Source organism: Megalopta genalis, unplaced genomic scaffold (assembly GCF_051020955.1).
Source record: "Megalopta genalis isolate 19385.01 unplaced genomic scaffold, iyMegGena1_principal scaffold0037, whole genome shotgun sequence".
NCBI classification, from domain to species: Eukaryota; Metazoa; Arthropoda; class Insecta; order Hymenoptera; family Halictidae; genus Megalopta; species Megalopta genalis.
The window spans coordinates 420,957-436,197 of record NW_027476106.1 but is presented as its reverse complement, the minus strand read 5'-3'; the positions used below and the strand labels follow the sequence as shown (position 1 = coordinate 436,197).

General features: G+C 47.1%; 1 protein-coding gene across 7 annotated transcripts in view; it reads left to right on the top strand.

Annotated features, from left to right (window-relative positions):
- Positions 1-314: 314 nt before the first annotated feature.
- Positions 315-15,241, top strand: part of Snap25 (Synaptosomal-associated protein 25kDa) — a 61,166-nt gene continuing 46,239 nt past the window's right edge. For 2 of the 7 annotated variants that reach the window (XM_076527737.1, XM_076527735.1), the window contains exons 1-3: positions 2,789-3,045; positions 12,239-12,450; positions 13,627-13,668. In XM_076527737.1, the coding sequence (XP_076383852.1) occupies positions 12,352-12,450; positions 13,627-13,668 (141 nt within the window). In that variant the 5' untranslated portion in view covers positions 2,789-3,045; positions 12,239-12,351. Of the gene's footprint in view, positions 460-1,761; positions 1,781-2,782; positions 3,046-12,238; positions 12,451-13,626; positions 13,669-15,241 lie in introns of those variants that run through there. The other 5 variants (XM_033472374.2, XM_033472376.2, XM_076527738.1 and 2 more) reach the window with 5 other exon arrangements.

Below are 15,241 nucleotides of genomic sequence, written 5' to 3'. Positions count from 1 at the left end.
TTTTGTCGACAATTATTATCTGACTAACCAAATTTAAGCCACGTAATGGAAAATATTTAAATTTCTGTTCGATAAAATCGATATTAAATAGATGTATGTACATCTGTTTACACATTTAACGTTCGACAAAATGTTTTCTTAATTCAAATGGGTTTTCTTTTACATAAATCACGGCTCACGACAATGTTCCACGTCGAGAATACATTTATTACTTTCGATTTTTCGATTAAAAATCGAAAATTTTCAAATATTTACACGAGTTCACGATACTTGCGTTTGAGCTTTCCCGCTGTTTTCAAGGAACGATGCGACCGTTCCTTGATTTCCGGTTGTCAGAAGACCAGCAGCAGCTGTTCCACCGTGTTGATCATCTGAGATAGCTGCGGTGTCCACGAGAAATAGCACGCTTTGACAGCGATAGTGTATTGCCGCTACATGAAACGTCATTGACTTTTATTGGTAAGTAAACGCATCGCTTATTTCGATTTATTTCTACCGAAAATCTTCGTTCGGATACTAAACGTGCGCAAAGTACTACATTGCGGTAAAATTGTTGTATCGATTTTCTGCTTCGTTCTAGCTATCGTTTCACCCGAAGCACGTACTACGCGTTCTTTCAAATTTACCGGAATCGTTATTGTTCCCGTATTCTCTTTTCCTCATTCAAGCTTTCCGTCGAGATACTCGGGGAATTTACGCTTCTGTTCAAGCAATGTCCCCTGTCAAACTCGGTTAGGTGTGTTTGCGTCTGACAATGGCAGATATTTCCTCGTTCTTTTCTCCTGTCTCGCAGTCATTCCCTAGTTTCTTTGTTTCTTCTACAGAATCTGTTATATAAAAGTGTCAGATCAAACAAGGAAAAGTAAAAACAATCTCAATATCTGAATAACTCTTTTACGAGTATCATACGGTACATTTTTTATGTTACGTTCTGCTTTATAAATCATATTATTACATTCTGCAGAACACTGTAAGCGACCTATCTAGAAGAATAATCAAACGATGCTTCGGGCTCGTGTTAATAAAACGATGTATCATTTGATATGCACGTATCAGAATTATCAGAGTCATTTACTTTCGGCATGAATACGACTGAATCTTATCGTATTAAATCGCACATGTAGCACGATCGTTTCGGCATTCATTCTCGAGCATTGAACACGTTTCGTGACAGCTTTACGTTCTTTTCACCGATGAACAATTGCTCGTCACGATCAGAAATATCCGTTACGCTGTTTCATTCGTTCGCATTTGACAATCCGCACGAGGGATCGCGTCAATTCTAAATCGAACCGAATGTTTCCGCCTACCTCTATCGATGCGACTCGATTACCGATCGATAGATGGTGCGAGGCAGCGTCGAAGAAACGACGAAATCTTTATTATCTACCCTATTTAAGATTACATACCTTTCGGTATAATGGCAACGGCGGCGCTTCTGGTCAGTTCTCGTCGGTCGATTTTGCTCCGGGCAGGGCCGTACCTACGCAGACTAAATCCGAGCAACGTGCATACTTCGTTGTTACGTTGTTACTATTTTCGTTCTTACACGGCTGCAATTATAATCGTCGTCGCCGTCGTTAGTTTTTCTTCGGGAATACAACATCAGCTTATAAAAAAATCTAAACGAACGAAATTCTATATCTTTTAAGAATCCCATTCGTCGTGGAAAGGTCACGTGGTTTTGTTGTGTTCCGCTCGAAATCGTCCCGACAACCGAGGGAACAGTTGCTTATGTCGTAGCGGAATCATCCAAGAATCGTGCGAACTTATCGAAAAGGTGAGACGATCGATATTTTAATGTATTTCCGCATCTCATGAGTCATGCGTGCGTCATTGTAGTCACGCAGAGACTGGTAGACCATCTTCCGATCGGTGTACGCGAGAGGAAAATACATATTTTTACACGTCACGCACGAATATATATTTTCAAGCTGTTCTTCGAAAGAAATGATTCCACTCGTGTGTTCCAAGTTCGAAGCAAGAGAATGCTGGTGAATAGCTATAATTTACAAGATGAACCGAAAAATATGTAGGGCACGAAAAGTGGTGATTTTTTGGGCAGATTGTACGACGAACAAGGCAATTCTCACGCTTCGACAGGAATCTTGTAAAACGTTAAATAGAAAAAATAAATATTCGAATTGAAAAAACAAGGAACGCATACGTTTCCTGTTGAAATAACGTTACGAACGTTAAATGCATGGGTCTCGCGAATTCACGACGACTCGCTTGTTCGTCGTGTAAACGCAGCACGCAACCAACGCTACCGCGGGCACCCGGTATAAACTTGACCTTTGATTCGATGACAGTTTCCGTTAATGATACGTTAACGAAGCCGCGAAGATCATATTTGCTAAGAGAAAAAAGTTGTTTCGAACGTTCTCACGAATCGTCCGTTTCGATAGCTTGTGTTGTTCGCTCGTGCGACAGCAAAGCCTCGCACACAGTCTTCGGCAGGCGCGTCGATTGAAAAGAGAATTCCGTCTTCGGTATAAAAATAGTAATCGGCGGTGGTGTACGTATGAATTCTTTCCTCTCCCTCGCGCCGGCACGACGAAGTTCGTTACATGTATGGATGTATCGAGTGTACGCCGCGTTCCCGCGCCTTTATATCGCAGCTTCGTAATGGCGAGTTTATATTGGCGCTTTCCATTGTCGCGACCGCGACGACGGCGACGGCGAAGACGACGATCCACCCCCACCATCGGGGCGGCTACCGCGCCGAGGCCGCGGCCGCAGCCGAAAGATTCCGAGGCTATGCGACCATTCGCGACTGCGACTGCGACTGCTCAGTGTACTCGGTGCTCACTGCTCGTCGCTCGTTGTCGCCTGGTGTCAGTCGGCTGACTAGCTATTCGAAACTCGCAGGGAAAACTTCGACTGCACGGTCGAGTGCACGGTTCTTCACCGGTTTTTCCACATTCGCTACGTCAGTGATCGGAGTGACAGTTCTCGTTTTCACGTTGGTCGTTCGCATCGACTGAAATCTTTGACCGGCGCGGCGGGGGCACCCGTTGAACGGAACCGTATCGACGAGTCACGGTTAGTAACAATCAGTATGATATAGCATAGTCCCAATAAAGTGTAACCTTCCAGTTTCCACGGTTTCACGACGACCTGGTTAGGAATCTATTCCTTGGAAGTACAGTGTCCACGGAAAAGCTTTCCGAATTTCCGCGAAAGTCTGGCACGCCAATTCTTCGCTCGTTCGCGTTCGATAGATCGTTGCGTGCTCGATACAGATTCAATCGATGCGAGTACAGACCCGAGAAAAGTATTCCTGTGCTTTCTCTCGACAACTGCCTAACTGTAACTGAAACCGTAACCACCCTGTTTACTCGGATCAATTGGCAGGCGTTCAGCTTCTACGAAGTGTAGATTTCGAAATAGTTCTTTCAGTCAGTGGTTCGAGATACGCGGAACATCAGGGATGTACCATTCTCTGGCTACGCTGTGACTGTGACTGTGAATCGAATTGTTTTTCAAACGTGTTCTCGGTCTCGCGCGTGTTTTCCACGCAGAGGTCGCCGGACCTCTCGACTCGAAAGCTCGATCGTGCGATCGGTTCCATGGTGTTTATCGAAGAGCGAATCGAGAGATACGGTTACAAGTACGTTTCTTGACAGCTGCGTTACACGCGCGAAGTTCAGATTAACCTAGATTCAGGCGTTACGCTCGCCGCGAGCCAGCCTTCTTACACTTGACACGTTTATGGTTTTCGAGGGTTGCTCGCGCCCTCGCAACCTACTAAACCAATTAGCACCGAGAATACACGAAATTCTCTCGTTCGGACGTCGAAGAGGAGAGCAGGCTTCAGAACCTGTAACGGATCGACGAGCGCCGGACATTTTTGTCGCACTTTTTCGCAAGCTGGCCGAGGGTTAGGAAAGCGCGTCGCGCGACAATGCGAAAGGGAAATTAGCGAAAGGGCGAACGTATGGCGGAGGTTCGTTTCTCTCGCGACGGTTTCGATTTCCGTGACCAACTTTCGAACGGAAGATGACGTCGACCGAACGTTCCTTCCCACCTTCGAGAGCAGAACCGGCAACTTTATTTATTGATTTTTTAATGCTGGACGTGTATGCGCGCCGTCTAGTTGTCTCTACTTATCCGTCGCGTGCACGTGAGAGCACAGTGGAGGGGAAGGGGGGGGGGGGGAAGAAAGATGTGCGTACTCTGTTTTCACGGTCGTTATAATCGAACAGATTAAAACGTTCTCGAATTGGGACAAAAATGTTCGGAAATTCTCAAGCTCTCGGAGATCGATTAGAAACGAATTAGAAAAGGTTCTAGGTTATTAGTTTTTGAAATTCACAAGTTCGTCCAGTTCTAACGATATTACGAGTTTGCACAATTATTTAGTCGTTTTTAGCTATTTTCTCGGCAATCTAGGAACGGCATCGTCGTTGCACAGAAAATATATTCTAATATATAATTAATATATAATTATATAATATTGTATAATTATATATTATTACATATTATAATATAATATATATATATTGATATATTATTAATAATTATTATTATATTATTAATATATATATTAATATATTATATAATTAATAATTTTAAATATATTTTCTTCGAATAAGATAGCTTTCGAACAAACTCGAAACGACGCGTTTGAACGTGTTTACCGCGTACAATTGAAATCGCATCGAGCGCAGATATCGCGGAAAGAAAAATAGTATAAAAGCGAGCGATGGAAATAGGATACTGGGCGTTAATGGGTTGGCACAATGTCACGCAACAAACATCATCAACGCTAGGAAACTATCGGCTAGGTCAAGATTACTTATTTTAGAATTTTCATAGCACAATTATTGAAATCGTAAAAAGCTGCTTTCTGCTGGGATTTACGAGACATTCGTTCGCGTCCTTGGAACGATAAAATTCCACTTGGATTTCCGCGGATACGATCGTCGCGGTTTTTATAAAAAATTCAAAATTCGTTAGCGCAATATGTATCTCATAGTTTAAAAAACGAGCAATTTGCAATTTGCAATTTGCACCCCCACTCAACCCTTCGCACTCGAGTGGCGACTCTGAGGCACTATTAAAATTGTTACATCACGTTTCAAGATAATTTTTATATTGTAAAAGTTTAGATGCAAAAGATTGTTAAAAGTCTAATTGTTGTACGAGTCGCAAGACTAAATTTCATACGCATAAAATGAACTTTGTCATATAAAATGGAAATACCATAGGTCGGAAAAATTAATTTAGATTTACAGTTAAAATGACTTCGAGTGCGAAGGGTTAAATAAATATTACAACTTTTTCGGAATATCAGTGGAAAAGGGAATAGATTCGATCGTTGCGTAGGGGAACGCTTGGGAGCATTAATTCGTACGCGAGCGACAGTAAATAGCGCGAGCCGTGTATGTATGTACATATACATACATACATAGACATGCATATGTAATTACATACATACGTATCGACGCGGCCGAGACTTCGATCGCTGGAATTTCAGGTCGTCGACAGTGACAGGCGACTTGGACAGGTTTTTTCAGTGGCAGTAACAGCTGATAGTCATTGATAACGATAACAGAGTGCGCGCGCGCGTGCTACACAAGGTGCGCAAGCGAGAGCACGAGCGATCGCGTTTTTTGGTTTTGTTGTTGATGCGATTATCGGAGGAGGAAACGCTCCAACTCGAAAATATCGAACCGATCGACACTTCCAACTTGTTCTATACATATTTATTTACGGTTACATTTCGCTGCCTCGTTGTATTATAAATTGTAATCCTCCCGCGCGCTCCAGGGAACTCGTTATCGTCGCGAATCGCGATCCGACTCCGCCTAATGATCGGACTGCGGATCTTTATGCAGATTCGCAGTTCCGGCCGATGGTTGGCGACCTCGTCGACCAGAGACGACTACGTTGCCCGGGTCCGTTTCGACCCTGGCTTTCGAAACCGTAGCCACCCTTCGCCGGAAGCACGCGTTGTACGTAGTTCGTCGTCGTGGAGGAATTTTACGAGTTTCAACTTTCGACAGATTTTTGCGACGGAAAGCTGAAAAACTGTTCGCTACAGAGTCAAGTGCACAATAAGTGCACTATCTGTAGAACGATTAAAAGATATTCTTTGTTAGCAGACAGATCAGAATGGATTTATTATTGTTTCACCGTCGCAAGGTTTCATAAGACCGATCGTTTATCGTCACGAACTTCCTTGATTCTTTTGGTTGGTAACGCGACCGGTTGCATAGCCTTGCATTATTGCACGTTGTTATCTCGCTGATACCGAGTACAGTAATGTCTCTCTAATTGACGCTCGGATCGTGCTCTAAAAATGGATTATTTGGGTAGAGGTGCTACGATTATTCGATCCTTGGAGTTCATTTTTATATTAGGTCTACCGGAAAGTTCTGTCTGATAATGTCATTGCAAATTTCAATAGATATGCACATATTCATGTGGGACATATATTTTTGAAAAATGTTGCTCACAAATTGCCATCACGCTGGGAAGAGGTCACAAGTAACGACGGAAATTATATTGTACAATAAATATTACTAAATTTATGAATAATCTATATATTATTTCCTTTCATTTCTTAAACGGACAGAACTTTCCGGTAGACCTAATAGTTACGAATTGTCAAGAATTATAAGTACGGAGGTGCGAGGCTCGAATAATCGTGCCTCCTCTCCCGAAATTGTCCATTTTTGCGCGCAATCCGAGCGCGAATTAGGGAGACATTATTGTACCGGGTATACGAAGGTTCGTCCACGTTGCTTTAGGATAGTCTCGGGTCTCGGACTTCCGTCTCGAAGCAACGGACAGTTAGTTATCTAACGTCTTCTCGGTAACGTGCGAGCAAGGATTGCGTAACGAAAGGTGTATCGCTCTTGGTATCTACCTGTGATCGATAGCCCGCGTGCATTCTACGAAAGCCAACCTAATTAGAAACATATCTTTTTACGAGCATAAACATACTTGGTTTCTGTCTCGTAGCCCGCCGTTCCTGCAAATCCTTGAGGAATGAAATTAACTTTGACGTCATTTTTCAATTTTCTCGTCGTGCCAATAAATTGCAATGTTTGAAAACAGTTTTTTGGCCATCGTCTAGTAAACTAATCCCCCTAACATCGAAACAAAAAAAATTAAGATCGCTTGGCCTAATTATAAAAAAAGTTATTCCGTTGTCAAAGGTGTGCGAATACTTCTAATTTATCCACTGTAATTATTGAACCGAAATTATCAAGTTGAAATCGATAATGGTGGATTATAGCAGTGGACGCTGCCATAACTCTTTCGCGTTCTAAAAGCACTTGTAACAATTAATTAATTCCGTCACGATAAAAATGAACGTCTCATGTTATCGTTATTTAAAGATCTGCGCGATCTTCTAGCCGTCGGAAGGAAGATAGCCGTAGGAACGGTCGCGATGCAACTGGAGAGCATGTTTTTTCGGGAGAACTCGCGAGGGCGTGTCGTCGACAGGAGGTTCGGGGTCGCGTTCCTTTCGAAATAATGCTCGAGCATGCGGTGGTTATCGATTTCCCGCCACCTATTTCCCTCGAACGCTCTTACATTTTCGTTTATCGAACATTGATATCTGTTTGTCGGAGAGAGAAAGAACGAGGAGCGGGGCGGGGGGCGGGCGGTGAGATCAGAGGTCGGCCTCCGTGCGCGGCGCGGCGCGGCGTGCCCTCCGGATGCATCCGACTGGTCGCCCGTGATCTTGACGAGGCGCACCGTGACTCGTGACCAGGAGAAACGGTAGACACGGTACCTTTCACCCTGGAAACGAGCCAACTTCGCCTCGAGGGCAAGGACAGGGGCTCCAGCCAATTGATCACGCCACAACTCGCACCTCGCAACACGCGTTCCGCCGCGTTTCACAGCGGCAAATGTATTTCCGTAATTCGATCGCGGCAACTACTGTTCGGATTCGATCGATCCTTCTTCATCTTAGTCCGGAACGTTCCAAGATCTGTTGTCTGATAATTTTGTAACTTCTATCTAGAAGCATCGAAGGTCGTAAAAATGTAAAACCGAAATCGATTACCGAAATCGAAGTTCCGCCCCGAAAAGTTGCCACAGATGGAAATTCCCTCGGAGAGAACTTGGTCGATCGATCTCCCAGTCGTTCGTTCGTTGTCAGGGCGCATCGATCTCGAGCAAACCGTCCCTCCGTTGGTAGAGCGAGAAGAGTTTATTGCCGCGAAGGGCGAGGCGTATATCGGCCTAGAAGCGAGAGGGTGGTCGCCCTGCCCCCCCCCCCCCGAAATCATGCTTCGCCGGAATCTCTCGTTTGTCACGCGAACTACGTCTGAAACTTTGGTCGAAAATACGTGACCTCGAACGCTCGTTGGACGAGAACCGCCCATTCATCTCCGAAGCGTAAAAAGTAGTTCGCCGACCGGCCCTAGGATCGACGTCGTTCGATCCAAAACGAAGATAGCAGAATACAGTTATGTCTTCCTTATTGACGCTTAGATTGCGCACGAAAATGGACAATTTGGGAAGAGGAGATGTGATTATTCGAGCCTTGCCGATTAGTTTTTATAGTTACGAATTGTAAAGAACTATAAAAACGAACCGCAAGGCTCGAATAATCGTATCTGCTTTCATCAAATTGTCCATTCTTGTGGACAATCTGAGCGTCAATTGGAGAGACATTACCGTAGTACGCTCCCTCGAATTATTTCGCGTCCGTAGCCTCCGTTCGCGTCGTTATTTAGTTCGAAAAATAGCCCTGGAAAGCGAGAGCAACGAAGCCACGCCCACTCGAGGCATTCCACGCGGATCCAGGCAAGCCAAGAGCGTGGAAACTCGGGTTTTTAGCGGATCAGAATCCGGATGCGTTTCGAAAGTGTTGGCGGAACAACGAAACGACACCCCCTCGAGGGGGTCTGCTCGAAGGGAGCAACGAGGTCGCGCTACTTGAGGCCTGAGGGCCCTTTAACCTCCATTCTCTGCACCCCTGCCGGAAAAAGCAACGAAACCGCGTCACCCTTGGAGCATTTTATCCGCGAGACAGATACTTTTTTGCCAATGTACCCAAGGTTGCAAAAGTTGCCCCGAGGAACTGGTTGTTGATTGGGAGATAAATAAGTTGGGTCTCTAAATAAGATGACTTGCTCCCGGTGGAACCGAATGAAAATTCTCGCAGCTAGATATCCGGTGCGGCTCGCGGCTCGCGGCTCGCGGCTCGCGGCGAGTCGGAGGTTTCCGGTTTTCTGGCTCGCGTTTCGCCGTGGGACAGAAAGCCGCGGAACAAAACAGCCAGAGCCTCCGGATGGCTCGGAGCGATCTCGTTAACGCATCAAGACCACGCGGTGGCTTCTTAATTGGCACTTGTAAATTTAATCAGGAACACGCGAACCGACGCTGGCGGACGTGTGTTCGTTCCGTGGGAAGCCCAGGGGGGAAGGGGAGGCAGGACGGAACCGCGAAGTCATGCTGCAACAATAACCGTGGCGGTAATTAGGAGCTGAAATCCCGCGCCGGCAGGGCGCCTTCTCGAGCCTGTTCCCAAACTCGCGTCGGGCCGATTAGCTCTGCGGCTATCGCGTAGTTCCGAAGTTTCGAGGAGGCTAGACGAATTCGCGGACTCGTCGCTCGCTGGTCGTTCATTCGTCACCGATTAGTCACCGATTCGTCAGCGGCTCGTCAGCGGCTCTTCGCGCGATCGCACTTGTCCGGATTCCGAGTCGATTCAAATTAAAGTGACATCGGTCGGCCGACCTTTCAACAACGCCGCGCAACGCCGCGCGTCCCCCCGGTGGGGGAATGTAAACGCAGAGGTGCTTTTTTGTCGCGCGAGGACTATATACAGGATGTCCCAGAAATGTCTCGCGATCCGAAAGTGGCGGGTTCCTCGGGTCGTTCGAAGCAACTTTTTCCTTTAGAAAAATTTTCTCCGAGGCACCGTTAACGAGTTATCAACGGAAAACAGTGACCAACGAGAGGCGAGCTCGGCTGGCGCGCGGTGACCGAGCCAATGAACGGGACCAGACTTCGCGCGCTGGTTGGTTGTACTCGATTCTGATTGGTCGCTGCTTTTTCGTTGATAACTCGTTAACGGTGCCTCGGAGAACGTTTTTGTAAAGGAAGAAGCTGCTTCGAATGATCCGAGGAACCCGCCACTTTCAGGATTGCGAGACATCTTTGGGACACCTTGTATGTAGGCGACGCGACAGTCTCGAGTGGTAATCGTTCTCGTCGTTAGCTTATGCTCGTTCAAGAGTTGTTTCCAATCGATGCAGAAATTATATTTCGCGACTAGATCTATTCGATATCTAGGTGTTACTTTTGTGTCTTATTTTTTTAACTTAGTTCTTCGAGACGAACGTCGATCCTCCTAACGAAAACGCTAGTCTTTTTGTATCGAAATTTAACCGCGTTGCGCCGCGTTAGGGTTAACCGGTTCGTTTTCGGGCGAATTCGAATCGGCGAGCAACACGTGGAGCATTCGATCGAAAGAATTACGGTCGACTTTGCGCGTCGAGGTCGCGAAGTTAACGGAATTATACGGCGTACGCGAATGAAACATTTATTCGCGCGCCGGATAATTAGAAAGTTATTCGAGGTGAGAAAGTTAGAGGAGGCTCGAAGTTGTTTGCAAGGTGTCCCGTATAACTCTGCAAACATTTATCTTGTAATTCGACCGGGCACAAACGGATTAAAGTAGTTACGCTCGCCCTTCCGATCCGCGTCGATTCCAACGAACCGGGCTGATAATTCGACTTAACCGTTTGCCTCGCGTCAACAAGTCGGACTCTCGCGGCGCGGATTATGCACGCGATGCAAACGCGCGTTGCATATTTTCGCTTACCGCGAATTTACGAACGAGAAAGAAGTCCCAATCGCTGGACTACTGGGCGCAGTAACGTCTTCCTAACCGACGCTCGGATTATGCAAAATATAATTATTATAATTATAATAATATACAATTACAATATACAATTAATATAATTATAATAATTACACAAAATATAATATAATATATTATTTCTTTCGACGATACGATGCCACGAAACTCGCAGACATAACCTAAACCGAACGGAAAAGCTACGATTCATATTAAATAATAGGGTGTCCTGATGCTTTTTGAAGGGAACGTACACGTGCTTGCAAGGGAAGAGGTGAAAACCGCTTGTGCAATTTTTCGTAACCCGAACACCACGTTTCGCGAGAGAAACGGAAAAATCCTCGCGGGAGTGTGCCGCGCGGAAACCCCATCGGTCGTCGCGCCGCTGCGGTGGCCACAGGGTGGCCGCGGATCGTCGAGCGTACACGATTAATCGTTTAATCGTAATGGTACCTTGAATAGTCACGCGAAAGAGCCGCCGCGCCGGGAGGGTGGGTGGACGCGGTCGCGGACGCATACGCGGCTGGGGGTCCCAGCTGATCGGTTGCTCGCGGGGAGGAGTGGGAGGCGTTGTCGAGGCCTGTAGCAGGCTAGAGCAAAGGAGAGAGAGGGAGCGTAGCCTAGCACAGCTGGCGTTGGCTGCTGGCTGCCGGCTGCTGGCAGGGTCGAGACGCCGAGAGGGCGGATAATGGGCAACGGGCGAGCGTAACGAGGAGGACGCGGCGATTGCGGTCGCGCGCATGCGCACGATTCGGTCGGTGGGTCGGTGGGTCGGTCGGTCGGTCGGTCGGTCGGTCGGCCGGTCGTCGGGTATTGATTTTCATAGGAGCGGCTACACGCGTAGCTCGTGCACGTAGCATGTCCCGACATGCAGCGACGTCGGCGCCGGCTGCCAGCGACCGGCTGCCTGCTCTCTCTCTCTCTCTCTCTCTCTCTCTCTCTCTCTCTCTCACTGCCGAAATCTCTGCGCGAGATCTCGCAATCCTCGATCCTGCGACCGTGGCGAGCCGGCGATCCCGGCGTCCCTTACGAGAGGCCTACGAGCAGCTCCGCGAGTCCTAACAGGGGAACGCTGCAGGCGTAGATCGCGATCGACTCTCTAACGATAGTCGCTAGGCTCTGGTCCTTTCTAGAGGAAGGAAAGCACGTCGAAAGTACGTCTCCTGTCTGCTGGGTATTAATTCCTCTCGGTCCAGCAGGCAGCGATAAGCTCGCTCCTCTTTCTCTATTCCGCCCGCCTGTGCGCGTCTTGCCCGAGACACACCTTCGGTCTCGTTAATTTCACCCCGGACAGACGCGTTTCTTCGAGTCCCATTACCGTAATGGCTCCTCTCGCCTCGAGAGGAAGCTTCTCCCTCGCGATACGAGACTAATTCTTCTTTGAACTCGGTCCTGTTGCAGAAGCTTCGAGTGCCCGGGAGCCAGCCCAGCTGCCTTGGGTAGACGCACCGAGATCCAAGAGAGGAGAAGTTCCCGGCTGAAGTTCTCCGAAGGCTCCGAAGGCGGCCGACAAGATGCCTGCACCGACCACACCAGCAGGACCGGCGGAGGGCGGGCCGCCACGCACCGAATTGCAGGAATTGCAGCTGAAGGCAGATCAAACGACAGATGAGGTGCGTGAAATTTACATCGTACAGCGTTGCACAGCGTTGTACAGCGTTCTATTGGGTTGGCAACTAAGTAATTGCCGATTCGTTCAATGAAATAAAAAATTCTTTTTTACTTGGAACGAAGTTTAATCTCTAATGTATTTTCCATTTTGTTCGATGACCTTTTGCCGTCTCTCCGACAACTTGAAAATTCCACGCTCGCAGAAAATCTGATCCTTTTCGGCCAAAAACTGAGTTAAGCGAGATTTTACAGCGTCGTCGTCGTTAAAAGTTTTACCACGAAGGGAGTTGTCCAGGGATCGAAACAAGTGGTAATCCGATGGCGCGAGATCAGGGCTATACGGTGGGTGTAACATCGATTCCCAAGCAGTATTCATCAATTTTTGCCGAGTGGACAAAGACGTGTGCGGCCTAGCATTGTCCTGCTGGAAAATGACACCTTTACGATCGACCAATTCTGGTCGCTTTTCCTTGACCGCTGCATTCAATTTGTCCAGTTGCTAACATTCATGGATAATAAAAACTAACATAATAATAATAATAATAATAATTTTATAATATAACACATTTACGGATATTATAAAAATGGGAGTGAGAGACATCTATAACTGAAATCGGCAATTACTTAGTTGCCAACCCAATACATCGTCGGCGAGGCCGCTCGCTCGGGGACCTTCGCTGTGTCGAGGACTGAAAAGATGGCTGTCGCGCGAAAATCTCGCCGTTTTCCTGCAAATTTTCGCCTATCGCGTGGTCCGACTCTGGCCGACGTGCTTCCAATTAGAATTCCGATACAGTCGTTGCACCGATTCGTCGCGCTTCGAGTCGATACAGTAATGTCTCCCTTACCGACGCTCGGGTTGTGCACAGAAATGGACAATTTGGGGAGAGGAGATACGATTATTCGAGCCTTGCGGTTCGTTTTTATAGTTACAAATTGTCAACAACTATAAAAAACAAGTACAAGGCTTGAATAATCTTGTCTTTTGTTCCCAAATTGTCCATTTCTGTGTAGAACCAGAGAACCGCGATTTTCCGCTTTCGAGCAGCAGCTGGTCGGCGAGGACCAAGAGAAAATAGCTAAAATTGCCAGCCATCTTTCGCCGAAGCACTTCGGAGTCCGCGAACGAGTTAAATGATGTGCCCTAACTGATCGAAATGCTTCGATTCTTGTTTCAGTCCCTGGAGAGTACGAGGCGTATGCTGGCGCTATGCGAGGAGGTGAGTTCGTCTCATCCCTATGGATAATATTATGTCTCTCTTTAAACTATCTATTTCTCTCTCTCTCTCTCTCTCTCTTTCTCTCTACTATTTACGCATTAACCTTCATCCTCGATCATCCTCGGTACTAATCCTCGATCCTCGTTTACTGCAGCGATAATGTATATCTCTGTTTCCCTGAGGGGGAGGGAGAGAGAGTTGTCGCTCCCTCCCCCGCGATGTTATTCTCTCTCGCTGCAACTGTTGTCTTTTTTCTGTATTTTTCTTTTTTTTTATAAAAAAAAAAAAAACTGTGGACGTGACTATGTTCTGTGTCTCTGGTCAATCTTGCCGGTCGTTTGTCGCGCGCTAATTAAAGGTCGCGGCAGGACGATGGGCGTGATGGTGTTCTTGTCTGCCCCAGCCCCGAGCCCCAGCCCCCTTTAGCCTTTTAAGCCCCTATAGACCCCCGGGCCCCCCGGGGCCCCCCGGTTAAACTGTCTGCGATTATCCAAGTCGAGGAAGCAGCGTTTTAAAGAACGAGAGAGTCCCCCCTGTCACACCCCTGCGTCGGCGAGGTAAAATAGTCGGAGTATCCGTTGTAACGATCGCACGGTCTCTCGGACAACGAGAAAAGAGAAAAACGATCAAGGAAGCTCTGTGGAAAACGCGCTGGAGAGAGGTGGGCAAAATACTATTTCGGCTACATGGTAAGGCCAAGCTCGCTGCGTGCAGAAGCGAAAACGAAAGCAAAAGCAGAAGCAAAAAAAAGAAAAGAATCATAGAGAGTAGTATAGTAGGGCGAGGAAAACGGCGGCGGCTGCGACGACGACGACGACGACGACAACGACGACGACAACGACGACGACGACGATCCGGAAACGGCGCGGCGTTGCCTTCGGAAAAAGCGAACGGAAAAATAAACGAGAACGATGCGTTGAAAAAAAAAACAGGAAAATATACGAGAGAGAGGAACCGACGTCGTCTGCTGCTCTTTTCGATGCACCGGGAGAATCGAGACCGAAAAGATGCTAAACACGGCAGCCAGATTTGAGCTATACGTGCACGTGTGTGTAACTGTAAGGTGTGTCGAGACAATCTTATGAAATAGTATTTGACCCAGCTCCGGCGCCGAAAGAAAAACCCACCCCCAAACCCCCCTCCGATTTCGTGTCCCTCGCGGACATTTTCTCCGCGATCTATACGCGTCTCTGTATACGTTTGCGCGTACGCGTATGTACGTGTGAAATACGCGCGAGTGCGCGTGGGTGCGTGGGAGCGCGTAACGCAACAATTCGGAATAATGTCTGACGCTCAGGTTGTCCACAAAAGTGGACAATTTGGGAAGAGGAGATACAGCAATGTCTCCCTAATTGACGCTCAGATTGTGCACAAAAATGGACAATTTTGGAAGAGGAGATACGATTATTGGAGCTTCGCGGCTCGTTTTTATATTAATCTGATCGTCAACGATTATAACAAACGAGCTGTAAAGTTTAAACAGTCGTATCTCTTCTCCCGAAATTGTCCATTTTTGTGGAAAATCCGAGCGTCAATTTGAGAGACATCGCTGTACCGTTATTCGAGCCCTGCG